The sequence below is a fragment of the Lethenteron reissneri genome, chromosome 27 (assembly GCF_015708825.2).
Source record: "Lethenteron reissneri isolate LAM-NWPU_2019-01 chromosome 27, ASM1570882v1, whole genome shotgun sequence".
Taxonomy (NCBI): Eukaryota; Metazoa; Chordata; class Hyperoartia; order Petromyzontiformes; family Petromyzontidae; genus Lethenteron; species Lethenteron reissneri.
In genome coordinates this window covers 15,396,270-15,424,239 of record NC_083805.1, presented here as the reverse complement: position 1 = coordinate 15,424,239, position 27,970 = coordinate 15,396,270, and the positions used below count along the sequence as shown (strand labels likewise).

Below are 27,970 nucleotides of genomic sequence, written 5' to 3'. Positions count from 1 at the left end.
CCCCGCCCATACTCCACCAGGCTCCGCCTTGTCACGTGGCCCCGCCCATACCCCAGGAGGCTCCGCCTTGTCACGTGGCCCCGCCCATACTCCACCAGGCTCCGCCTTGTCACGTGGCTCCGCCTATATCCAGGAGGCTCCGACTTCCTGCAGTGGTGGAGGCGGTCTCTGAGGTCTCCCTCACCCCCCTCTCCACCACCCTTCCCCTCGCCTCTGCGACCTCTTCGGAGTTGTTGCCGATTGCTCGCTGTTGTTGCTGCCGCGACGTGAGGCTTTGCAGTGCAGGTGAGGGAGCGAGGCGGCTGAGCGGTCCGCTCAAAGACACTCTCGGGGAGTTTATTTTTTGAAGTCCGCGGCGGTGATGCTAGTTGCGGGGCCTCATCCGAGGCCTCGGTCTCGCCTGGCCGCTCCGACGGGACTTGGTGGAGGCTCCTCCCGCCTGTGGATCTAGTCGAGGGTCGGTGGAGGGGCAGTGTACTCTTGCCTGGTCGTGCGCCGGTTATAACTGTTATAATAGTTTTAATAATATAAAAGTTATAATAATAATAATGTAGTTATTGGGATTCGGTCTGTAGTGGCATCCAGCCAGGAAAGCGTCACTGAATCGGTACACTAAGGGGAGTCGCGCGTCGGATAATAGTGTATTTTAAATAAGCATTTTTGTGATTGTTTAGAATGTTTAATTTAATTGTTGAGTGTTAATGTGATGGCGCTGTGAGTGGCAGATTTGTGCAAGAAAGGCGCCACGTACGTAAATAAAAAAATAATCGATTCCCAGCTGTTAATATTTTCTGGGTTTTTTTATCAATTTGACCATGGATACACCGGCAGGTAATTCTAATATCGTTGACATTGTTAGAGCATTTATCCAGGACGGCGAGAGCACCGGGGATCATCTTTTCGCAGATGCAGCTGTGGAGTGTTAAGTTTATGTACCCTGTTTAGCGTTTACTCTCTATAATGCTGCAGTGGTTTTATTCCCGTTGATTACATGAGCACAGAAAAAAAACAACGAGTCTTCGCCGATTATTGTTGGTGGAAACCGGAATACCCGGAGAAAAAACCCAACGTGCGAGTTGTATAACACTAAGATCTGCACAGATGGGTTCACGATCCCACTTGCCGTCGGTAGCTTCAAAGGTGTTACGAAGAAGGCGTACAGATGGGATCGTCATGAGAGCTAGTACTAGCGGCTGCTTGGCTAGTTGATGGGCGTCAAGGGTTAGCGAATAGGTTGGGGTAGGGAAAGTGCTCGTGCCTAGTTGTTTTGGGTCAATTTGGAGGGCTCATGCACGTGGATGGATATGGCATGTTGATAAGCTTCATAAGGCAAAATTTGTACCAGTGCTGGCAAGTTGATTGGGATCAATGGGAGTGCTATTACTCGTGGCTGATTGGTTGTGATTAGGAGTACAATTGTCCACTGGGTGGGATCGTCACCCCCACTTAGGAACTCCTTGCCTCACTTATCTGTTGCCACGAATGTAATTTTGATTTACTTGGCCATTTTTCCATCACGGTGTTTACAGTGCAAACACGCACTAGTTAAGTGGCTACGGTTGAATTGTGCTCTGGGTGAGTTGGAGAAATAAATTTAAGTTAGTGTTTATCTTACATTTTATTTCTGTGAACTTGTTGAAAGGAATGTTCTGTGTGTTATGGTGAGAGTCCTATTAGAGCAGGACTGAACCAGCTGTTCAGAGGACGGCTGTGCAGTGTGTTAAGTTTAGGTACCTTATATTTAGTTGCATTCACAATGCCGCATTGGTTTTATTTCAGTCGAGAAAAATTATACTCCTCATATACCATGCTATGTCTATGTTGAATGTATTAAACTTGTAAGTTAAAGTGTCTGCCCGCTTATACGAGTGTGGCGCATTGCTCATCTGTGTTGGCATTCCTGAGCCAGTGGTAGACATTCATCATTTAACAGCAGGGTCCAGCCTCTGTCGGACAATCACTATAAACAGTGGTATTCGATTTATGAGCACCAGGGAAAATATGGACTCGCTGAACGCTTGACCACATTTTGAAGCTATAGCATTCCATTTATTAGTCAAATGCTTTGCCACATCGTGACATGACCAGCTAGGTGAGGACATTCTAATACAACACCACACTGCCATAGAAATAAAAAGCAGTTTGTAAATCCTAAGGACACAAGTGGTAAAAGCCCAGCTAGATCAGACTGACCCATCACCACCATAATTAAAGTGCGTGGGGATTATTCGGAATTTCGGGGCCAATATTGCATATCCTGGGTGGGTGTCCCTTGAAGGGTATTAGTGGAGGAGAAGCAGAATTCCAAAAATGGCTTGCTCCCAAAAGTTAGGGAAACAGCTGTTACCCGTATTACTTAAATTAACTCACCCATGTGTTAATCCTCCTTTAGCAGGCAGAAAAATGAGCACCACTTGATGGGAGTTTGACAGTGGCTGCTGTTAAATCTGGACTTAAAGCTTTCGTGACTGCAGGAGTTAATATTCTTTGGTTCTTTAGGTAAAGTCACGTAGAACAAATTTGTAAAAAAAAAAATTGTTCTACGTGACTTTACCGAAGAACCCAAAGAATAGTGGCTGCTGTGTGAAATTTGGACTTGCACTCGTAGATTATCCCTTTTCGGGCTCAGGACCAGCAAAAGAGATGAGCGCTGTGTAGTGCTCTAATAATATGTGGGTTTTAACAGATTTACATTAAACTTGCTTCTAGATTTGAAGCTTTCGTGACTGCAAGGATTCATATTCTTAGGTTTTTTCGGTAAAGTCACCACGTAGGTAAAAAATTAAAATTAATAAAAGTAAAATAAAATAAAAATCATGACGTTTCGGAGGCAACACAGGCTTCCTGTCTTCAGGTGGAACCGTCACAGCCACGACAGCTGTATCAAGTAAATGAGAGATTATATACGGAGTGGTAGCTCTTGTAATCTTTCATTTACTTGATACAGCTGTCGTGGCTGTGACGGTTCCACCTGAAGACGGAAGCTTGTGTTGCCTCCGAAACGTCGTGATTTTTATTTTATTTTACTTTTATTAATTTTAATTTTTTACCTACGTGACTTTACCGAAAAAACCTAAGAATATTAAACTTGCTATTTAAAAAAATGTGGTTACTGGACTGGTAATTGTTATCTTTTGAGTTGCCGCTCCTGATGTTCAACCACTCTTATGGGGCATGCTCAATGTCCTTTTAGATAAAGATGTTCCTCTAACCTATAGAGGTATGCCCTATGGAGGCACTAATCAAGTATGTTGGTGGAAAGTAATTTGGGTATGTAGGAACGTATCTTGATTCATACTAAGAACCTATTCAGGTAAATGCGATATAATTAATGGGTTTAGGGAAAGGCAGTTGACATCAATAATCATAAAAACAGCCAAATCAACTTTTCTGCTGGTTTCCCCTTGTCACAAAGTAGCTCTCAAGTTCTATATTTGAAGCTTTCGTGACTGCAAGGATTCATACTCTTTGGTTTTTTCGGTAAAGTCACGTAGGTAAAACAATAAAATAAAATATATGAAAACAACTAAATTAAATCACGACGTTTCAGAGGCAACACAAGCCTCATCAGGTGTAAAATGGCACAGCAAAATAACTCTCGCTAGTTATTTTGCTGTGCCTTTTTACACCTGATGAGGGGAGGAGGCTTGTGCAGCCTCCGAAACGTCGTGATTTAATTTAGTTGTTTTAATTTATTTTATTAATTGTTTTACCTGGTGTAAGTATATGAACAAGGATACATGCAGGTGCAAGGCTCCAATGCGCAACATGAATTGTACATTTATGAAAATAATAAAACAAAAACTATATCACCATGTCAATCCACTGCTCGACGAAGTACTGATTCAGATGTCACTCTACACTGATTGTTAGTCACTGGCCGGGGATCGAACTTTGTCTGCCACGTTCACAGAGCCGATACACAATTGCGCTAATTACTGCGCCACTACTCTCAGGAAAACGAAAGTCATACAAAGCTATATGTAAAACAATATTACAAATTACGTGCACTTTCGGGAATACAGCGTTATAATTATAGGTAACATTAAACTGACAAATGGCAAGGCTATAATGCAGGAGTTCTTGAAGGCACTGTGAAATGACTGTAAATGAGAGTGCAGAAGGTGGTATACCCCTGTAATTCGCCATTCTGGTCGATCACTCAACCCAACATTCCACTTCAAGGTTCCACAGCTGCAGTTGCTTGCACTCGTGAAGGTGCTGACATGTGTAATTTGGTTTGATGAAAGACTTTGTGGACCATTGAATACGAGCACATGGAAGCTTTTACGAACAGTAAAAAAAATTCATGTGCCTAGATCCTAAGCCAGGTTTCCAAGTGTTCTCTGTCCGGTTACTAATGACTGCATAATATATACAAACGAGTGCAGCCTAGTTCAAAGTGCTGGCATTTGTAAAGACAGTATTTATACTACTATAATGAGCCAATAATGTCTGTGTGTCCCGCACGTGACGACACTCCACGTTGGCCAGCCCCCTTCATTCATAATCATGAACAGGTAACGTCACTCCACCTCGAAGAGCCCCCCTCATTAATAATCATGAAGAGGTGATGTCTTCCAAATGGACACCCCCACCATTCATAATAATTAGCGGGTGACGTCACTCCACATGGGGGGGGGGGGGCGAGGCGCCTCCTCCCCCCTCCTCAGCGTTAACTTACAACCCTCACTACAAAGGCAAAACCCTCACGTCACGCGGTCTCCATAACACTATTGAGAGATAGAAGTAAAAAGGACGTCATGATGAACAAGGGATTATAGCCTTGAAATTAAATAAGTCTTTGTCACCGCGGCCTTACAAATTGCACACAAATTGATGCAATGAATATCACGTCGCGGTCTGCTTTTCGCTTGAAAGTTTCGGATTTACTGAAATACACCCGTCCTTGAATGGGCGAAAGGCTAGTATATATAGTTATTGGCATGCAGAGAATGGCTTCTTTTAGAGTTTAAAATGGCATCTAGTGTTGTGTGAGAGACGCCTAATGAAGTGACTCCAGAAGTAGTTCTGTAGGATCTCTCGTCCATGGCTGTACCCCAATGTGATTCCCTATTGACTCTGCATCTGTGACTCATGGCATGATGGGCCATATAAATTGTCACACTTTTTAAAATATATTTTTAAAAACGAATTAAACTGCTTTTTATATTCTGAAAAATAAACGATACATTCTGTAAAAACAGTTGAAACGTACATTTTTTTTAATTGCTAACAACTTATACATGCTGTCAGTTATCTGCTAATTACAAAAATTTTTTCACGTATCACACTTCCAACCCACTTGGTTATGAGGTGGCCAGGAATGGCATTGTAGCAAACAGCTTCTTCAACCCATCTCTGCAGACGTTTTAAATGCGAACTTCTCATGCATGGATTTAATTAGAATACTGTGGTTTCTTGATATTTACAAAATAATCATGAAGGAAATTCTCCCAACACCACAAGAGTATTGATATATTCAGTGAGTTCGCTGAATAAAGAATTATGGTTAGTATACATGTTTATTTTCTGTGTGACCTGGTGGTGCTCTTATGTTGTTAGAATTGTTGACTCACAAATTACGAGGTAGGTTGCGTGTTCAAATCCCAGTCAGAGGTTACCTCAGACAATTTTCTTTGAGATTGATAAAACGAATACCACATTGTGGAATTCCAAGAGTAGTACTTTAGGTAAAAAAGTGCTTGTCATGGGAATGTAGAATTTATATCTTTGGTTCTTGACTACCTGCAGATGTGTGCTGCCCCATTGGTAATTTGAGCGGGGAGGTACTTAAGTTACTGCAGTGCTGTGACGTGTATTTTCATAATGCGAATTGGATATAACGTGATGAATGTATTAGGGAACACCTTTTTTTATAACACGGATGTCAATTATATGTAACGCAATTGAGAGGAACAAGATGTTGTACGTATGCCTCGGCGTAGCATCGTACAAGGCAGGATGCTGCTGAATGCTTCTAGATGCTACCTACACGCCTCGGTGTTAGTTGAGCTTGCGTATGCATCTCACGTGTTATTACGGGCTGTGCTTTACCCTATATTATATAGTATTTATTACAACGCAATTTTTCCACAACCCAGTGTTCTTCACGAACGCAACTACCGTGTTATAGAAGAACGATTTCCTCCACAGGTGTGCCAACAGCACCGTACCACAAGCATTATTTATTCAATCACATGCCTCACTTGCCTGCACTGTCTGCTTGTCACAAAACCTTTGCAATGTTTCACTGCACGTGGCATCATAACAATCCAGGAGTGACTGTGAAAGCCTCGGTTTTGGCTCCCGTAGATGCCAAGTTGGCACATTTCTATGCGGTTCGACTGCTGCTTAGCGACAGAGCAGCAATCGAGCATTCTAACAACGACGTAGTGTTGCATTTGCTCATGAAAATAATTACGAAATAGTCGTGTGCTGTCAAGTCAATGCCTTATTCCCTTTTCAGCCATGCAAGATATATTATACAGTAGTACTATCTCTTTTGTTACAATTCTGGAAAAAAACGTGTCAATGTCTCCACGGCCAATTCTTGTGACTGATTCTCGCCTTGACTTTGCGTGCGCAGCAATGCTGCGAGCGATGGACGTGACGAGCCGATCGAGCGGCGGCGGGGACCCCAACGCTCTGCCCGAGGGCGTGCCTACACCGGCGCGCATGGTCTACATGTCCGAGAAGCATCCACGCATCACCCTGGAGGCCATCAGCGTGCTCCGGCGACACCGCGAGCTCTGCGATGTCGTGCTGGCGGTTCGTGCTCGCACACGCACGCGAACGTTGCCACGACCACCGTCACCAATACCATCATCACACACCGTCGCCACCACCAATAGCTTTGTCACAAGCGCCACAAATGTCAACGTCACAAACACCAGCGGGTTGTCGCAATCCCCAATACCACCTTCACAAGATTATATTCTCTTCCCGAATCTCTATAACATCATCACCCACACAACGGCCACAATTTGAACCACCACCAGCTTTAGCAACACAATATAGCTCTCGTAGCGAGTTGATGGCTTCACCCTGCTCTGCAGTGAATACAATCTCGTCATTGCCCCGTGCTTTTGAATGGAGGAATTTATAGTTGCATCAAAGGAAGGATGTTGACATGATTCCATGGTATATTTGAGATTAATAATATGGAAAAAATATCAAAGAATCTGTCTAATACACACAGAGGATGGTGACCGACTGAAATTCGGCACAAACCCAATCAACCTTTTGCTAATGAGAGTTCCCAAAAGTTACTGCCTTGAGATGTATTAGTTTTTTTCATAGTGGTCAGCTACAAGGTCCAAATAGCTTTAAGTCTCATGCTGAATACTTCAAAATATATGATCTCCGATCAATGAATGAAGTCATTGGCTTCTTGTGATGCATTATGCTGTAGTCAATAAAAAGCGGACAAAGCCTGCTTCTCTATTACCAGTGTATATATAAAAATAAGATGGTAAATTTGCACCTTCCACCATTCCATATTGTCTATAATCTTACAAGAGCAATGGCATTCTCGCCTCCCACAGACCCACCTCCCAGTAGAGGAGGCGCAGTGATGGCATCGCACATTCACGCCCCACCAACCCGTTTGTCTTTGGCAGGTGGGCAGCCGCAAGATTTACGCGCACCGCGTGGTGCTGTCGGCGTGCTCCCCCTACTTCCACGCCATGTTCACGGGCGAGCTGGCCGAGTCGCGGCAGACTGAGGTGTCCATCCGTGACGTCGACGAGACGGCCATGGAGCTGCTCATTGACTTTGCCTACACGGCACAGGTGATGCCACCAGCCGTGCACACAGTGTTGCTGCTTTAGCAGGCTGGGCCATTAATGGACTCTCATCCACTTTAGGAGAGCGAAAGATGTCAACCTTTGTGTTGAGTGTTTAAGGCAGTTGTGTATGACCAAATCAGCTGGGATGCGCCTGATCTTATAGGATTTATAAACAAAGCAGGGTTGTTGAGCCTGGATAGTGCTTGGATACACAGGGGATGGTGGAGGAGCTGCGGGGGTTAGGTGGAGGGGTGGAGTGCGAGGAATATAATACAGGAATCCCACGCGATGTGTTACAGGGAAATGCTACTTTACTCAAAATTACTTAAAGTGAACTATCATGTTCCACAGACATAACGTTAAAACCAGGGTTTGCGTTCCTAGCCAACATAAAAAAAAGAATTACTGTCATAAAGTGTACCAAAATGCATATGATTGTAAGCTGACATTAATTTTAACTAATAATAAATGCTAATAATTTGAATTTACCAGAGATAGTTGAAAAACTTTCTCATCGAGTCCTCTTGTGGTGAGCGGTGGTGGAGTTATGCAAACGAAGGGGCAGGACCAGCTGCCTCTTCTTCTGACGATGAAGCTGCTGCCTCAGCTATGCTCACCAGAGGAAGCTGTCTCTCTTCTTAGGCTCTTCCCCAGACCTTCTGGCCTGATGGCAGAACATTTAAAAAAGCATCTGTCGAAAGATAAATGCACAGAATTTTCTTATTCTGCTGGTACAGCTTATAGCTGTGAATGCTACTAGTTAATATCCTGTTAACTGCACAGCTACGTTTTCAGTTTGAATCATCCTCACTGAAGATGTCCATTGCTGCTTCCAAATAAATAAAGGGCCCTGATAAGTTTTTAACATTCGTGGTGGTGGTATAATTTTATTGGCCTCACCATGGGACTCAACTCCACCATGACCGACTCCTCCACATTGTCGAGTCCAGCTTCCGCCGTGTGGCGGAGGGATTTTCGGTGGTACGCGCTATGCGTGTATCGTGTGGTATAACACCGCAAAATTGTTAGTTTTCACAACGTGCATCCCAAGTTTTCAAATGTAGCCATTTTTTTTTCCCGCATTTTGGGGAAGATTACACTCATAAGGAATTATATTCCCAAATTATTCGACAACGAATTAGCAAAACAATGCATAATGTAGCAATGTATAGCAGGGGATTCCTGTATTATATGGTACACGACACATAGTATACAGTAAGTACATTGTATTTAGTGGTTTATTAGTAACACCCACTACACGCACGAGTATATGTAGTTTAATAAATATACAGTAAAAGGTGTTTTTTACGTTGGGTTTAATTGACTTAAAGCTTTCGTGACTGCAGGAATACATATTCTATGGGTCTTTCGGTAAAGCCACGTAGATAGAAAAAGAATAATAAAATCACGACGTTTCGATCGCAACACAAGCAATCGTATTCAGGGGAGAGAGAGCTGTATCAGAGCTGTATCAGAGCTCTCTCACCTGAAGACGATTGCTTGTGTTGCGATCGAAACGTCGTGATATTTTTTTTATTTTTCTATCTACGTGGCTTTACCGAAAGACCCATAGATAATGGGTTTAATTGGTTTAGCACATGTTCGGCAGTGCATGATACATTTTACATGACATGCAGTGAGGTTATGTAATCTCTAGTCCATTTTAAATGTTATATACGCTTGACAATAATGAGTTGAGACACTGCATCTCTTGCAAGGGAGACCCTGGAAATTTAGATTTACAGTACATGAAGAAATATTTTATTATGTTGAATTTCTTTCACACCATACGTAGCCAACCGTGCTAATCATATATGTGTATATTCATTATAGCTGCATGCCATCACAGCTGGAAATGACATTTGTTTGGGGTTTACTTTGACTTGGCTAAGCCACACTGTGCTTAGAGAGAGTGACTCCCAATAAGAAGTTTGTGAGTTCTTATCCCTGTTGGAATTCTACTCTGATTACCTTGCCGCTGGGACCTATAAAATGAGTACCACTTTGTGTAAAGTCGGCAGTTGTTTGGCTCACCCCTGAACCACAGGACAGCAGAATTTCGACAACAAACTAAGGTCCGTAAAACGAGATGAGAATCTCACCGTTCTTGCATTTGAGCAGAACACCGCTTGCTTCTAATGCAGTCTGCGTTGCTGCGATCCACAGATCACGGTGGAGGAGTGCAACGTGCAGGCCCTGCTGCCGGCCGCCTGCCTGCTGCAACTGGCCGAGATACAGGACACCTGCTGCGAGTTCCTGAAGCGGCAGCTGGACCCCTCCAACTGCCTGGGAATCCGGGCCTTCGCCGATACGCACGCGTGCCGAGACCTGCTGCGCACCGCCGACAAGTTCACGCAGCACAACTTCCAGGAGGTGGCCCTCTGCAGACACACAAGCCAGACCACACAGCCAGGCCACACAGCCCCCACCAAGTCAATGCAGATTCACTCTCACAGCGCATGTTTGGGCCAATTGTATTTCAGGGTGTCGTGTCACGAGCCCAAGCATTCGTTGGTTTCTCTCGCAGAGCAGTGCTGCAAGCTCCCATGTTCGAGGACAGCCCGCAGAGGCGGGATATCACACAGCTACTTTTGTGGCTTAGGATCTGCACCCACTACACACAGCAGAACTAAATATAACGTTCTCGATTTGAAGTTTTCGTGACTGCAAGGATCCATACTTTTTGTTTTTTTGGTAAAGTCACGTAGGTAGAAAATAAAATAAAATAAATTTAAATGAAACAACTAAATTTTTCCACCTTTTTTTCTGGCAACAAAACAGGTGTTAAGTTGTTAAAACACCAAACTTAAACCTTTTACGAGGAATCATGTCTGCATTAACCACAATGCTTGTGGTCAGAATGCAAACCAAAAAATACTCTAATATATGCATTGTCTTTGAAATATATTGGTCCACACCAGAGACAGCTTTCTTTTGAGCCTCGTCTCAAATAGTGTTAGACCAGAGGATGCCTTTTTGACCAGAGGACAATGCATATATTATCAGCGTTTGTTTTTTGTTTGCATTCTGACCACAAGCATTGTGGTTAATGCAGACATGATTCCTTGTAAAAGGCTTCAGTTTGGTGTTTTAACATCTTAACACCTGTTTTGTTGCCAGAAAAAAGGGGAAAGACCTATTATCATAGGAGTGTGTCTATAAGAGGCTCTGTTTTATTTGGCTGTGGATTCCTTTTAAAAATATATTTCTGCCACTTTCATTGTGACGTGCAAAAGAGATTGCCGTTCACTTTCATTGTGTTGGTAACTAATTGTGTGGGTGTTATTTTGTATGTATGTAGTTATGCTTACGTGCGCAGTTGAGGGTACTTGTAATGCAATTATGTGTGTGTTGCAAGTAGCAAGTGTGTGGCTATCAATGCACGATACTAATCTCCACAAAGGGTAATGAATCCACCAACAATTTCAGTTTTCTGTGCAATAAACAATTTCAACTCGCAATGTGCCGCACAGTATCCGCTCACTCTGGAAGACAGGAGAGAGCAGGACTTTGAGGTGTGTGAGGAGGAACTATAGACAAATAGGAAGGCAGCAGCTAGGTGGTGAGCTGGCGTGTAAAATGTTTGTGGTCCTCTATATATGAAGGTGTTTTTAGCCAATTAATGTGCTGATATATGTGAGAGGAAACCGGAGCACCTGGAGAAAGCCCACACGTGCGAGGTGACAATACTATCCCATACAGAGGGAACGGATCGAGTCCAGATTTTTGCTTTACCGCTTTATCCTGGCGGTAAAGCCACGGGAATTAAGTTGTTATGACATGTGTGTGATCCACCACCCCTCGTCTCCACGGCGCTGGATTACAGGCGTGTACCACCACCACCCAGCTATCAATAGGTGCTCCCTAATAACACTGTGCCCAGTAATCCAGGCTGACATGAAGCGGGGCATCTGTTGCTTTCGCAGGTAATGGAGAGTGAAGAGTTCATGCTGCTTCCTGCCAACCAGCTCATCGACATCATATCTAGTGATGAGCTAAACGTGCGCAGCGAAGAGCAGGTGTACAGCGCCGTCATCGCCTGGGTCAAATACAACATCCAGGAGCGCCGGCCACAGCTACCCCAGGTGCCTGCTTGGTGTGCGCGCTTGCGTAACCGCTGATCGGTGGTTGTGTCCTTCCTAGGCCTCCGCTAGGTACTTGTATGCCCCTAATGTAAAGCCACTGCAGGTTGAGAGCCTCCCCATGCTGTGTAGGTCGTGGAGGTTACACGACCAGATTTTGCCACGCTCGTCAGTACGGGTTAGTTCAGGTGGAGACGAGATGTTTGACCATCATTAGACCTCCTTTGCCAGTGCCAAAATATAATAATAAGGTTTTTCCCCTTTTTTCTGGAAACAAAACTGAAACCTTTTTTACAAGGAATCATGTCTGCATTAACCACAATACTTGCGGTCAGAATGCAAACAAAACACACTGATAATATATGCATTGTCCTTGAAACTGATTGGTCCACACCAGAGACGGCTTTCTTTTGAGCATCGCCTCAAATGGTGAGTTTTGTTGCCAGAAAAAAGGGAATAAACCCTATTATTAGATGTTTGACCAGTTTAGCACAACAGTTGATCTTGCTGCACTGCCATCTGCTGGTATCATAGCACATTATCACCCGATAACAATCTGTTCTACGTAGCTTGGTCGTCCCTCAGTCAATAAATAAAATAATCACTTCCTGAAACTAAATTTGAAGCTTTTATTGTGAGCGTAAGAACCTGTTTTCAATCAAGTATTCAGTACATCCCCACTTAGTAGAGCGGCAAGCTCATGCTTTGACAACATAAAAGCACATAAGGCACACATAGTAGCGGTAACTATATCGCTCCTCTTGCTGATGGTAATAGGATACAGTGGCTGCACCACAAAACTGCCCCCCCTCGCGTATGAATGCACAACTTCCACCACTTGCTTAGGGCCACCCACATTGATGAGCACCACCCAAATCTCGTTTGTGCTTTAATAGTGTCATTAACCAGGTAAAATCTTAATGGCTTTTATAGCTTTCTTCTATACCCGCATTCCCAGTTTCTGTAGCACCCCCCCCCGCCGCTCCCAGCGCCAGCATTGTCTCACCAGCCGTGTCTCAACAGAAGTCACTCTCTCCCCCCCTACTCCACAATCCCCACCCCCTGCATATCTCCTCCCTGGCTCCTCCCCCCCCTCTTTACCTTATATAATCGCTTGTCACAAGCAGCTGTCTTTGCCCACTACAGTAATTTTTGTTTCTTACTGTGGTTGTCCCACCTGATGACGGAAGCTTTTGTTGCTTCCGAAACGTGGTGATTTAATTTAGTTATTTCTATTTTTTATTTTAATTCTTAATTTTTATTTTATTTTTTCACCTACGTAACTTTACCGAAAGAACCAACGAGTATAGTGTCAACAGTGTGTGACTATTCGTCTTGTTGAAAATGTATTACAGTCTCGATAGCAGTGAAATAGTATTCTGAAAACGCACTGACGCAATCGCAGCATCCCAGCCCGGAATCCTTGCCACACACACGGGGCGCATGGTACTTGATTATCGCCCCTCTCCTCTAGGTTAACTCGACCTAAAATGAGTATCCAGTGTTTGTGTTATCACTGCTTGGGTAGCAAAGGTGTATGTGTGATGCCAAACAAAAAATCTCCGCACATGTGCCTAAGCAGCCGGTTTGTCTATAGGAAGGCCTGTGTCTTGTTTGTATATGGGTGTATCAATTAGGGTTAGGACAAAGTCCCGTCAGTGGATCTCTCTAGCAGGCAATGATTCAATCCAATTAAACCATACAATGTATATCTGTATAGCATCTAAATGCAGCTGCATCTCAAGATGCCGTACTTTTGTTATTGCCGTATAAGGTTACGCGAGGGATCTTCTTCTCCGTATGTGTGTGCGTTACTGTAACGGTTATCACGCTAGGCCTCCCCTAGGTCGACTCTGCCTCAAACGAGTACCTGGTGCGGTTTGTAAACATCACCACTGGGGAGGCAAAGGTGCCGGGTGTCGTGTTGGCCACCCACCCCCTCGTGTGCCGTGCCGGCCTTCATAGGTGCTCGCGAACAACACTTGGTCAATGAAAAATAAGAATAGGTTTGACCTTTTCTGGCAATAACACAGGAGGTGTTAAAATGTTCAAACACCAAATAGAAACCTTTTGCAAGGAATCAAGTCTGCATTAACCACAGATATGTGTAGTTAATGCAAAATCTATCTATTTGGTGTTTGAACATCTTAACACCTGTTTTATTGCCAGAAAGGGTAAAACATTCTTATTTTTAATTCTTTGATACTGGTAAGCAAGGTCCCATGATAGCGCTTGCTCTAACAGTCTGTTAAAGGCTATACGGGGGATCTTTGTCTTTGTGTAGGTGCTGCAACACGTCCGTCTGCCCCTGCTCACACCCAAGTTCCTGGTGGGCACAGTGGGGACGGACCTTCTGGTGAAGAGTGACGAGGCATGCAGGTAGCCGGCCACGCTATCACGAGTGGTGCGTGTGTTCCGCGAAACCCACGGGAGGCTGCCATGCCAATTTCCGTGTCGTCGGCTGAACAGGATTCGCAGAAAATCACGAATGTTGGGATACATTTTACGTGAACATCAAAACCATCACCTTGGCAGGAAAGATGATGTATTGTTTCTGCGGTCACTGCCGTGACTTCTTCGTGCTCAAGTGAGCAATGGGGCTTGAGCTCACCTCGTTTGAAGGCAGAGCCAGGAGTCGGGATATCACATTCGTAATCAGAATCTTTAATTAGACTGGAGGAATCCGATGAGCTTTGACGCTCTTCTTAACAGACGTCCAGTTTGGGTCGGTCTATTGTACACGCCAGTGTCTACATGGGATCACCACTGTGGACATGCCACAAAACGGTATGTGCTGTATCCATGTTGGAGGAAAGTTAGGCTGAGTGGACCCCGGAATTTGATGTAATACTTGAATATCCTTTAATTACACCTACACAATGATACTACTCAGAATAACTAGGCGAGTCAGGAACGCAGATGCATAAATTTGACACTCCTGCGAACATGTACACTCACAAAGATGCCGTTAATTAAATATAATAACAGGTTTGTTTTCCTGCTACTGACAAGAAGGATCTACGTTTTTTGACCAAGAAGGGAATACTTCTCAAAAAAGGCAAGCGAGCTTGAACGATGAAATGAAAAAAATAACTTATAATTTCAACAAAAATTAACTACACATTCCACCCACTTCTATTATAATTCTGGGTTATCCATTCCCCTAGCTTGGATAGACCAGTGTGAGGCATGACTACAGACTTCTTCGGGTCATATTCTTAGTCGCAGCTCAGCCCTGGCTTAACATGGCTCAGTTCAGGCGTGTGCTGCTGAGTTGCTTCCAGAGACGCATTAGCGGCTCGTCATCCATGGCTTGGCACAGGAGGAAATCTTGAGCATGGCTGGGATCGTGCTCAAAGGCCGGCTCAAATTAAGCACGTGGATTTGAGCCATGGCCTACTTGAACCAGAGCCAAGTCTGGGCTGAGCCTTGACTAGCAATATGGGACTTTTACAGTGTTAATTATGGCTCAGTTTGACATTAGAAGATTGTGGTGACCCACACGAATCCTAACAAAGGTACAGGAATCCCCCACGATAAGTTTCCGCATTGTGCACTTTTTGCATTTCCGTTTCTGATTTAATACTCGTATAAGCGTACAACTTTATACTGGTAGGAACGAAGTGAACCAGCCTACAATAGATTATATCGTCCGTCCGTCCGTGTAGCAACATCGCCCCCTACTGCAAACACTTGGCAGGACCCTACCAAAACCTTTAGACTCAGTGATGCTTTCCTGACTAAACAAGTGTAACATTCCCTTATAATTCCCTGAGATGGCTTTTAATTTAAAAACCTTTACACTCAGTGACGCTTTCCTGGCTAAACAAGTGTTACATTCCCTTATAATTCCCTGAGATAGCTTTTAATTAAAACTTTTAAATTAAAATTTAACTCACAGCGGCCTAAAGCCTACAGCTAAGCCTAAAGCCTCGAACTATGCCTCAAACTCTCCCTTCGTATCGTACGCCCGCGTGTGTGCAAGGGAGTTAATGTTTAACAATGTTACATTCCCTGATGCTTTTAAATAGAAACATTTACATTTAAAGCTTTTACATAAATAATTAAAACGTTTAAATTAAAAATTAACTCACGGCGGCCTAAAGCCTACAGCTAGGCCTAAAGCCTAGAACTAGGCCTCAAACTCTCCCTTCGTATCGTACCTCCGCGTGTGTGAAAGGGAGTTAATGTTTAACAATGTTACATTCCCTGATGTTTTTAAATAGAAACATTTACATTTAAAGCTTTTACATAAATAATTAATACATTTAAATAAAAAAATTAACTCACAGCGGCCTAAAGCCTACAGCTAGGCCTAAAGCCTAGAACTAGGCCTCAAACTCTCCCTTCGTATCGTCCGATTAGGTGTAGCAACATCGCCCCCTACTGCAAACACTTGGCAGGACCCTAGAAAAACCTTTAGACTCAGTGGGGCTTTCCTGGCTAAACAAGTGTAATAATACATTATGTTTATATTCGTTGGTTATTCGTTCCTACCAGCCCACCCCGCAGGGTCCTGTTCTGTGATGAACGCTGCACTTTCCGTCGTTTTCATGCAGGGGGCGCTGCAAACCTACACTTCATGACATTTAGTCACGCATTTTCCAGAAATGTCGGCTAGCAACGCAACCCCTGATTTTAACATTATGTTTATGTGAACTTAGAGCTCGCTTTAAGTACTTTTGAGTTAAGTAACATTTCCCAGGAACGCATCCCTTATGTATCGCGGGGGATTCTTGTATTATGCTCCTCCCCCTCCACCATCCCCCGTTGTTTTGTGCCGTGCGCTCGCTGCGTGCATTAATGTTTTGTTGTTTTTCTCTGTTTGCCGCTCAAGAGACCTCGTGGATGAAGCCAAGAACTATTTGCTTCTGCCCCAAGAAAGACCACTCATGCAGGGCCCCCGCACGAAACCCCGCAAGCCCATCCGCTGCGGGGAGGTGCTCTTCGCAGGTGAGCTGTTATGGGATGTGCGCAGGTGCGGGCGGTCGTGGGTTCGATCCCGACCATGATGCCTGCTGTATATTCAGAGTTTGCATGTGCCTCTCCCCCCCCCCCCGTGGTGGCGTGGATTTTTCTCCAGGTCCTCCAGTTTTTCCCCTGCACATTTAGAAACATGTTTTTGGAATATTTGGCTGCTGTAAATTTCCACATGATTAGCCACTTTGAGCTATCATTTGTGGCCAGGTCGCTTCTGAAAAAGACCTATACAGCTTCGTGGGCCTTGGCAGGTAAAATTTAAATCGTTTGTTTAGTTTAATAGGTGTTTGCTAACAGAAATTACCTCAACAGTCTGTTAAGGCTACAAGGGGATCTTTTCTCCCTGTCCATCACCGTGCAGTGGGTGGCTGGTGCAGCGGCGACGCCATCTCCAGCGTGGAGCGCTACGATCCGCAGACCAACGAGTGGCGCATGGTGGCCTCCATGAGTAAGCGGCGCTGCGGCGTGGGGGTGGCCGTGCTCGATGACCTCCTCTATGCTGTGGGCGGCCACGATGGATCGTCCTACCTCAACAGTGTGGAACGGTGCGTGCAAGCGAGCGAGTCGGCGGGGCGATTAAGGGACGTATGAGCGAGTGCCTCTGTGGGGAGCAGTGGCGGTTAGCGGGCCGCGCTACGAACCCGGTGACCCGAGTTCGTTTCCCGATCACGGCCAACACCAGTGATGATTATCTGAACCGGTTTTGGGCGTCCCCTAGGTATTCTCAGCCTCAAATAAGTATGTGGTGTGGTGTGTAAACATCGCCACTCGGTAGACAGACAAAGGCGGCCAGGCGTGGTGCTGGCCACCCACCCCCTTGTGTGCCGTGCCGACCTTCATAGGTACTCGCTAGGAGCGCTTGCCCCAACAGTCTGTTAAGGACATTCTGGGGATCTTTGGTGGATGAGTGAGTGCTTGAGGGATGTACGTGTGAGTGCTATGGTGAGTGATGTATGATTGTAAGGCGCGGACCCCTCAGGGCGTGGAGGTATCCATGAGACGCCGGCAGGCGATCTTATCCTGCGAACGCAGCCACGCTGAGTAAAGGTTGCTTTATGAGTTTGTGAGTAGCTGAGTGCTGCTGAGTGCTGCTGTGAATGAGTGGATGATGTATGATTGACAGTGTACTGCTGTGTGAGTGCTGCTTTGCTTATGAGTGATTGTGTGCTGCTGTGTATGTGAAGGCTGACTCACAGCACTCGTGTACAGACCTGAAATAGTGAACTGCTGCTTTTGATTGTGATGTTTTCTGAAGTTTTGCCATTGGTCTACATGTGTGATGCACATCAAACACAGACTTGGCCACGAGCATGCATCATAAATCTATTCCACACACCTCCACCTGCTCCTCTTCTCACCTGTGCTTGCACTTGTGCATACTAATCCATGCATGCACATGTGCACGGGCATTTCCACAATTTCGACGATTCCGGACGTACATTTCAGACTTCAAAGATGCGGATAATTATTAGTATAAATCATTCAGTGGCTTTTCAACTGCCCATAAGTATATCAACTAATTAGGACTCTTAATTCACATACACATAATTTGTCCACTGTTTTTTTAGTACGAGATAAATGCTCATAATGCCACGGGCTCAGACGTACTCGGACAAACTAACGTGTTCATAAATTATTTGGTGGAGCGTCAGCATTGGCAGTGTGCACAAGCACAGCAAGGAAACTAACACGTCCATCAATAACACTCTGGCCTTAAACGTATACATGTATAATCGGCAACGTTTCTGTCAATGTGCCTTCTTCATAGCAATTATGGCGCCACGGTGGTAAGATGTTAACTACCTTACCTGGTATACAGAAGCTCATGGGTTCGATCCTCACCCTGACACCTGTATATTTGGAGCTTGCATGTTCTCCCTTTGGCCGCGTGGATTTTTCTCCGGGTCCTCCAGTTTTTCCCCTCCACACTTAGAAACGTGCGTTTAGAGTATTTGGCTGCGATCAATTTCCACGCGATAAGCCACTTGGTTGGGCTATCACTTGTGCCCAGGTCACTTCTGATAAAGAGCTACATAGCTCAGTTGGTCTTATCTAGTAAAGAAAAGTCTATAGTTTAGTTTTCGCCATTCTATACATTTCCTTCATCGCACGTGCTATGAAGAAGGACCATTCCCCGAAACGTAAACCATTACAGGCAGACCTCGCTTAGCGTGATAACGTAGAACTAGATTTGAAGCTTTTATGACTGCAAGGATTCATACTCTTAGGCTTTTTCGGTAAAGTCATGTAGGTAAGTAAAAATAACTAAATTAAATCACGACGTTTCGGAGGCAACACAAGTCTCCATCTTTAGGTGAGACCGTCACAGCTAAATTTGCTGTATCAAGACTTGTGTTGCCTCCGAAACGTCGTGATTTAATTTAGTTATTTTTCATTTAGTATTATTTTATTTTATTATTAATTTTATACCTACGTGACTTTACCGAAAAAACCTAAGAGTATAACGTAGAACGTTGATTCGTTATAGTGTTCTTAGTCCTGGAGAACATTTTACAAAAACATTTTCTATCAATTTATCTAAATAGCGCTGCTTAGAAGTGAGAACACGCGGCAGCGCCGGCCGAGGAAACGTACCCGCTCGCTTTATTTGCTCAACCAATGAGAGCGAAGCACGCGCTGAGCTAACCGGACCCCACCGCCCGCGATTCGATTATCACGATTTGTGATCGAATGCTATTAAAGTGCGTTTAGCCAGTCATGAGACCAGGACAGAGTTTCAGGTGCCACTGAAGAGAAACTTTACAGAAATTTAGACTGAGGGGGCATCACTAAGAACCCAGATTGGTAGCACAGGAGCTCCATCCTTGTCTCCCATTGCTGCCTTCTAGGAGTACAGTAGAATGCACTTGTATGTATAGTGCAAAATAATACTAATGCCATTTATATAGTGCTTTTCATCAAGGATCTCAAAGTGCTGTACAGGACACGGCAGCAGCATATATTCGGCATAATTTTTTACGAAGAAATTTTTTCAATCCATTTACTAAATGAACTAAAAGTGCAATAAGCGGAGGCGTATATAAATAGGTTTTAGGACGCATTTTAAAAATATCCACAGACTCAGAGATCATGATATATCTTAGAAGAGCGTTCCATAGCCTGGAGGGGCTACACGAGAAAAATCTCGGTCACCCGTAGAGTCGACTTGGGGATGTAGAGAAGGTCTGCATCCCCAGCGTGTCAATGTTGTCGGCTGGGGCAAGATGTTTGATTACTTTGTAAGTTAACAAAAGGATTTTAAACTGTGTTCTATGTGAAACTGGAAGCCAGTGCAGGGAAGAAGAAGAAGGTGTTCTGGTTAACACCCCAGCAGCCGCATTCTGAACATGTTGCAAATTGATCAGCACCTTCTTGGCCACGCCAGCGAGTAAGACGTGCTGTCGTCTATACGAGATGAGATGAAGGCACGGAGCAGATTCTCTGCGTCTGAAGCAGAAATAAAGGATCGGATTCGGGAGATATTCTGAAGATGGTAAAAACGACGTCTCGGTGATATTTTTATACTGATTTTCTTATAATACTGATGGCTTAATGAAGTATTATTTTTATTTAGGATATAATGTTTACCACCTGTTTTATTATATTAGCGCTATTACCAAGGCCCTCGTATATTTCTTGTATGAAATAAGTATATACAATGGTATAATGACCCCTATTAGCGCCGAGTCCATTTGGGCTCACTTCTCCAGGAACGCATCTTGAGCGCTAAGAAAGTTCTGCCTGTCCATGCATTCAGTTTCACGTGTGTCAAACTGTTAAGTTATTTAATAAATAAGCATTTTGTCCTGATAACGATATGTAACTAGCTTCAATACGAGGCCCCATATGTATGGTCAGGATGATATTTTTTTATTTAGTCAGTAAAAAAGATAAAAGTTCAGTCCTGCAGTCGCTTGCGAATGTTACCGCTGGTACAAGGGCCTCGCCAAGAGGGCGCGCTAGAAGAGCCCCCCTCTCAATAGGCTAATTAGGGGGTTGGTAGTCTTCCCCTGCTGGTGAGACGTCTTGGAATCGGTGGGCCGAACACCCACGCTGTTTTCCGTCCCGCACGCGACCTGCCGATCGACTTTACCCAGTGAAACCTGACGGTGTGGTCGTCTAATCGGTGGAGCTGCTCTCGCGCAGGTACGACCCCAAAACGAACCAGTGGAGCAGCGACGTGGCGCCCACCAGCACGTGCCGCACCAGCGTCGGCGTGGCTGTGCTCGCCGGATTCCTGTACGCCGTCGGCGGGCAGGACGGAGTGAGCTGCCTAAACATTGTCGAGAGGTGCGTACACGCGCATGCGTGCGCATGCGTGTGTTTGTGGAGCGGTTCGCGCGCCCGCTGTGTTAAGATCCCAGCGACCCGAGTTCTCTTCCCGAGGTCGTCAGAGACTCATACGAGTAGCTGGAGAGATATGTAAATATCACCACTCGGGAGACAAAGGCGGCCGAGTGTGGTGCCGGCCACCCACTCCCTTGTGTGCCGTGCCGACTTTCATAGGTGCTAACACTGGTCACCACACTTTTTCTGGCATAAGGTATTCCAACGGTTTCAAGGTAATTTTGGGGTGCTGATTCCAAATCTGGCATCAGTTTTTGTCTATCACATCAGGTTTTTGAGATATCAAATATTGCATTTTCAATAAAAACTGCAGAAGAAAAATATTAAATAAATGTGGATATCTCCATAAAATGATATTAGAAACACACTATCCTAAAAATACAGCACCATATTTTAACACTAAAGCAGTCACTGACTCGCAACAACTTGCAATCATAAGTGACAGAGTTAATTTCGGGTAAAATCAATGAAAATGGGGTATGCCGATAGCATAAAATGAGATGTGATAGAGCAAATCAGATTTGGAATCCGCACCCTGAAATTAGTCTAAAACAACTGCAAAAGTCCAGGCCAGAAAAAAATGTTTTTTTTGTTGACCAGTGTAATCGCTGACGGGACTTGCCCCAACAGTCTGATGGGACTATTTTGGGCAGATGTTTGTGTGCGTTGATCTGATCTCCCCCTATGCGTGTGTGAATCTCTGTATGTGCACTCATCATTAGATATGACCCCAAGGAGAACAAGTGGAGCCGGGTAGCATCTATGAGCACGCGGAGACTCGGGGTGGCGGTGGCTGTCCTCGGGGGACACCTGTATGCAGTCGGGGGCTCAGACGGGACATCGCCTCTCAACACTGGTCTCTCTCTCGTGCCCATCTGACTCACACAGCCAATGCTGAGTGTTGCTGTGTGTGTGTGTGCATGCATGCATGTTGTGTGGGGAGCGGTAGCTTAGCGGTCGACTCAGCCTCAAATGAGTACCTGGTGTGGTGTGTAAACATTGCCACTGGAGAGACAAAGGCGGTCGGGCGTGGTGCTGGCCACCCACCGCAGAGTAAAACCCACATGACCACGGAGGGAGAGATGTGCAAACTCTAAAATATACAGGCGTCAGGGTTGGGTTCGATTCCACAACCTCCTGTATACCAGGCGAGGTAGTTAACATCTTGCCACCGTGGTGCCATAAGTGCACCTACACTGGAGTGAAAACATTTGACAAATGACAAATAGTTGGCCATTTCTGTAGGGTGTAGAAAATTCACCTTTGGCCCAGGAACTGCCAATGGTGATGAGCACCACCCAATGCTCACTTGAGCATTGGGTATCCTCTGGGCTTTTGGGTCAAGGTCAGTGCTGTGCCACAAACACCAAGAAAGTTGGGCAAAAACTGAAAAAGCAAACATTTCACTGGGGAGATGGAGCATGGGGTTTGAATGGGGGGAGTGCTTGCCCACCAAACACTGCCACATCTAGCCAATCAGCCACTAGCCTGAGCCCCCCTTCCCACGAATCCTACCCCACTTCACCAGGGCCACATCTGGCTCTTTGCACGCTTTTTCAGTTGTTGGTGTTCATCGTTTCCTTTGGTGTCGCCCCATCCAAGAGCCCGTGAAGGTACATTATGCATGGCCGTGTGTGTGTGCGTGTGTGCAAACAGTGGAGCGATACAGCCCCGCCGATAACCGGTGGGCGCCGGTGCCGCCAATGGGCACTCGGCGCAAGCACCTGGGCTGCGCTGTTTACCAGGACTGCCTGTACGCGGTGGGTGGACGTGACGACACCACCGAGCTGAGCTCGGCAGAGCGCTACAGCCCCCGCGGAAACACATGGAGCCCGGTCGTCGCCATGAGCTCGCGTCGGAGCGGAGTACGTTCCATACATCTTTGCCACTGAACGAACGTCGTGTCCCTCCGTCCTTCTGCTTGTCTGCCCCTCCACGAGTACCTGGTGTGGTGTGTAAACGTCACCACTAGGGAGACAAAGGCGGCCGGGCGTGGTGCTGGCCACCCCCCACCCCCTTCGTGTGCTGTTGGCTTTTATAGCTGCTTGCTAACAGCACTTGCCCCAGAAGTCTATTTAGGCTATTGGGGAACCTTTGTCTCTTGTCCATATATTCATCCATCCCTCTGTCCATGTGTCCCTCCCTCTGTCTCGCTATCCATACATTTACCTTTCCGTCCAATTGCTCGTTCCACTTATTTTAACCAGCGAGTACTATACAACAGAATAATGATTAATTATAAAGTGCTTTTGGTGTTCGTGCCATTCTTGTAACAGAATCCAATAAATGTGTTTTTTGTTTAATGCACTTGTAGTATTAACCAGTGGCCACAGCCCTAAAAACATGAACCTCTGTTTTCTTACAATCTTAAAAACTACAGCTCTGCACACAGTATGCTGTAGAGCACAGTTAACTTCCAGGCAAGCTGCCAATTTTAAATTGAGCAGCGCATAACACCTATTTCCTTATACATTTATTATTGGCGCAAACACAACTTAGGATATGTGCTTTTCACTCCGAGCTGCTGTATATCGAACATTCAGTGTCAAAGCAGCTAATGCTGCAGGTGTGTGCAACAATATCGCTGTGCTCAAATAAGATTGTGGTGATGATGATAATGATGATGACGTTGGGTGCAGGTGGGCCTAGCCGTGGTGAATGGGCAGCTCATGGCCGTCGGAGGGTTTGATGGAACCACCTACCTCAAAACCATCGAGGTGTACGACGCAGAGGCCAACACGTGGAGGTAGGCTTGGCACAGGGGGCCTGCGTGGGTAGTTGGTAGTTCCGGTGGTGATCCTGGTGGTTGTTTCTTTAACGCTGGCTGTGGTGATGAGTATGGTGGTGCTAATGAGATCTGTTCTGATTTTCTTGTATGACTGTACATATGTACGTTGAGTTTCTTTCGCACCGTACGTAGCCAACCGTGCTAATTGGAGGTGCGGCGGAAGGACAACAAGCTAAACATAAAAAGCAGCTCTAAAGAAATGAGTTTTCAATCTGGATTTAAACGTTCATAGCTCCAGTGGCTTCCTATTATCGGAAGGAACAGCGTTCCAGATGGCAGCAGAAGCGCATCTGAAAGCGCGCGACGTGGTGACCACCGTCTTTGCTCTGACTATTTTGACGTTGCTTTTGGCTAAAGCACGTGGAAAGTGCCCGATTTTAATCCGATCTTGGAAGCTGAGCAAATATGAGACTGGATAGTGCTTGAATGGGTGACCACTCTGCATAGTAGGTGATCACCCATTTGCAGTGGGCAGCAGAGGGCAGTGCAGCACAATCCCTTGTTGTACTGTATTATATGCTCCCATGTCTCTCCTACCTGCCGTCAACCCACACTGACCAACTCGGTGAAGTCTGGTAAAATGGCCCTTGTGCAGAGGCTTTCATCCAGCAGTGGATTTTACAAAAGGGCTGTACGTGAATAAGTGTGATCCTGAAGGCATTGATGATGTTGCTAAAGGTAGCGTTGCTCGTATGGGTGTTGATTATCGCGGGTGTTGTGACGGTGGTGCTAATTCTGGCGAGGTTAACAACAGCAGTGATGCTCACGGTGGTGATGCTGGTGTTGCTGTTTCAGGTTGTATGGAGGCATGAACTACCGCCGCCTTGGAGGAGGGGTTGGAGTGGTTAAGATGACGCAGTGTGAATCGCACATTTGGTAGCAGAAGACGCGGCGCGCTCCGTGTCCGCGTGCAGTCCACGTGCTCCGTCGAAACACGCACGAACACATGTGCACACAGGCACATGCACGCTTTTCTTTAATAAGTGCACATCGATACTTTTTGAAAGGGAGTCCAGGACCTATACTGGTGGAAGAGCTTTATTTATTCTGGCAACACAGTGACGTGTACTCGTAGCGAACAAGATTCAAAAAGCTCCACTGAGTTTTCCCTAGCCCATCCGTTGTGCTTTTTGGGACCCCCTTCTCGACCCTTTTCAACCTCCGCAGACCTCTACACACATCGGTGCCCCTCTGCCTTCAAGGGGTCTTCAAACGGGGGGGCCCCTCTTTCAATTAGAATTTTGCCTACGCCTTTACCCTTAAATCGGCGATCAGCCAGCTGGACCGCTCGGCGGCTGGACCGCTATGGTTGAGAGCTGGCCAACCAGCAGAGCCCTTGAACTCTGTATGTACATATGTTAAACTTCTTTCGCATTGTACATAGCCAACCGCACTCATCGGAGGTACGGGGGAAGGACAGCAAATTGAACAGAAAAATCAGCTCTCAAGAAATTAGTTTTCAATCTATGTGATTTAAAAGTGCACAGCTCTAGAGGATTCCTAATGTCGGAATAAAGAGCGTTCCAGACGGCTGCAGGAGCGCATCTAAGAGCTTGCGATGTGGTGATGGTCTTTGCTCAATGGCTAGCCAAAAGGTTCGATGGCTAATACAAAATGGGCGATATGCCTTTCGGCGTCCCTAGATAACACGCATCAGACTCGTAGCATTATTTATGCAATAAAAAAAAGCCGGTGTGACTGTCGCTCCAGCGAGCCCGGGGCAGCGTTCCTCTTCGTTGGCGATAGTCGGGAAAATGTCACACTACTATGATGATGATGAGGGGTTCAGTCGACTACGAACTGGGATTTGAACTTGCAACCTTCCAATTGCGAGTGGAACACTTTGCTGTAGCTTGTAGGAATGTATGCTAAACATCGGACATCAGTGATCCGGTCGGTTATTTCGGGGGTTATGAGATGCTGCCGCTGCCACAGCAATGGAACCTGCACTGTGATATGTTTACGTTAAAATCGGTCTCCCTTGAGACAACGCCAGGTTGCTATGCATGCTGCAGTGGAAGATGTTTAGGACATGCTCGTATTAAGCAATACTTTAAGTGTATTGAAGTACATAAGTGATAGCAGCCCGATCTAGTCACAGTCGTTAAAGACTACAATTTATGTTGTGATTTGTGGTAAAGACAACTTTGAAGCTATGTAGCAGGTGGTGGAAACTCCATGTTCCTATGCAGGGGCGGTTTCTTCATTAGGGCGATTGGGCGACGCACCACCAATGTCATTCAACCACAGAGTCACGCTAGCCGTCACTGTCAGCCTCTGGATATAGTCCAATCAGCGTCATGTCACGTTCTGTGGAGTACCGCCTCTTTTTGGGCGATTTCACTACGGCTGAGAATCGCCCCGAGTGGCCCCATAGACTTACATTCAAAGATGGTTTTTTTCGAACGGGGGCGCTGCAATGCATTCTCTGGCTTCCGGGAGGGCATGCACTAACGTGCTTACGTCATCATACGTGCTAACGTCATCATACGTAAGCACGTTTCATCCAACAATATAATTTATCGCCACCTAGTGGAATCTTTCATAAAATAAACTTGAGTGGTTTGTTTTAATAGTGAGTATATAAACAAACAAGATGTATTGTAAGAGTCACTTTATTTTTCATTAATATTAAAGAAGTGAAGTTCCCTTTACATGCTTAAGCTGTTAATTTATTCATTGCATGGGTGGACCTTATCCTTATCAATCATCCAGACATTTGCCCCCCCTGAGAGATTTTGCAGGAGCCGCCACTGTTCCTATGGCAGGGACCATTTACTCCACAGGATCCAGTGGTATCGACTCACTAATCAGTGCTCATTTTAATGAGCAAGTGAGGATGACAATGATGATGGTAATGTGAAACCTGGATTGGATATGCACTCGCAGCCCTATGCTTGGAAGTCCTGCTGCTTTTGTAAGTATCGGCTTTAGTATATCCAGTGCATTATACTAAAAAATAATTACATCACCATCAACTGAGTACCATACTCAAACTCATTGTACTTGTACAATACAACCGAAAATCACACACATGGCCATTCTCAACAATATACAGTAGTAACGACCAACTATCAATGCGTCTTGATTGCCACGTGTATAGCACGCCCGTAGTCTTGTTCAGCTAGCCATGCGTTAAGGCGAATTTAACTGGCGACATGTCCGAGGCAAAGCACTCGCAATGTCTCGCAGCTATGCAGTTTCTGCACCCTGTTGGCATAAAATGTGCGGACACCTCGTTGTAGCGAACGCACACTCGGCCCAGAACACGCGGGTTCCCTCCAATTTCTATCGCAACTAAATAGAGCCTTACATACATATATTTTGGTACTGCAGAATTTTGGTTTTGGTTTAAATGCACAACCAAGCATCTGCCCTCTGCGAGTCGCGAAGACTCTTTCTATGCAGAGGGTGCTGCGTGGAATGGTTGGCTCAAGTTTAGAGAACTATCATTGGCCTCTCATGCAGCGGTTATAGATATGTAGCACTGCTTGCACGAGTTCCGTCCTTTGAATTGCCCGCAGCATAAATGACATCGCTCGTATTGTAAAATAGCGAACTTGCACACCGGCGGAGCGCGCACAGTGTGTTTCATAACACGTGTGTGCGAGTGTTTTTAGGGTTTTGTGAATGAGGTTTTAGCTGTGCCTTGACCACACAAGTTCCATGACACCCAGACAGGTTGTGCGTTTTGTCTTTACGGCCAAATAAAAAAACAACGGCCGCCATTCAACACGACGTTGGAGGGCGACTGCCCCCCCCCCCCACAACTGGCCTGGAGATTCCTTCACGAGTCGCCTCCAGTCACGCATGGCACGTGCAATTTCCCACTCGCCGCGCACACTTCAACGTAACACATTTTAAAACCACGGTTGCGTTTTTTTCTAACGTTTACATTTGTAAAAAATAAAGTCCCTTGCTTTGAAAAACTCTTTGTATATTGTAAAAGCTGTCTGTTTCAATTAATAAACTGTTACGTGAAA

The 27,970-nt window shown here is 45.4% G+C and overlaps 1 protein-coding gene across 1 annotated transcript; it reads left to right on the top strand.

The window, feature by feature from the left end:
• Window positions 1–98: 98 nt before the first annotated feature.
• LOC133348639 (kelch-like protein 20) lies at window positions 99–27,970 on the top strand. Its single transcript, XM_061561570.1, has 13 exons — window positions 99–285; window positions 6,590–6,771; window positions 7,623–7,793; window positions 9,957–10,163; window positions 11,717–11,875; window positions 14,157–14,251; window positions 16,710–16,825; window positions 17,214–17,397; window positions 20,999–21,142; window positions 21,922–22,055; window positions 22,856–23,064; window positions 23,839–23,945; window positions 24,783–27,970. Exons 2-13 carry the CDS (start codon window positions 6,592–6,594, stop codon window positions 24,865–24,867), a joined length of 1,791 nt encoding a protein of 596 aa, XP_061417554.1. The 5' UTR covers window positions 99–285; window positions 6,590–6,591; the 3' UTR covers window positions 24,868–27,970.

What these genes read in the sequence shown, in the direction of transcription:
- LOC133348639 (XM_061561570.1), top strand. Translation starts at nt 6,592, where the DNA reads ATGCTGCGAGCGATGGACGTGACGAGCCGATCGAGCGGCGGCGGGGAC. An exon ending in CGCAGCACAACTTCCAGGAG is followed by an intron (nt 10,164 to 11,716) that starts GTGGCCCTCTGC and finishes TTGCTTTCGCAG; the next exon opens with GTAATGGAGAGTGAAGAGTT. An exon ending in GCAGAGGCCAACACGTGGAG is followed by an intron (nt 23,946 to 24,782) that starts GTAGGCTTGGCA and finishes TTGCTGTTTCAG; the next exon opens with GTTGTATGGAGGCATGAACT.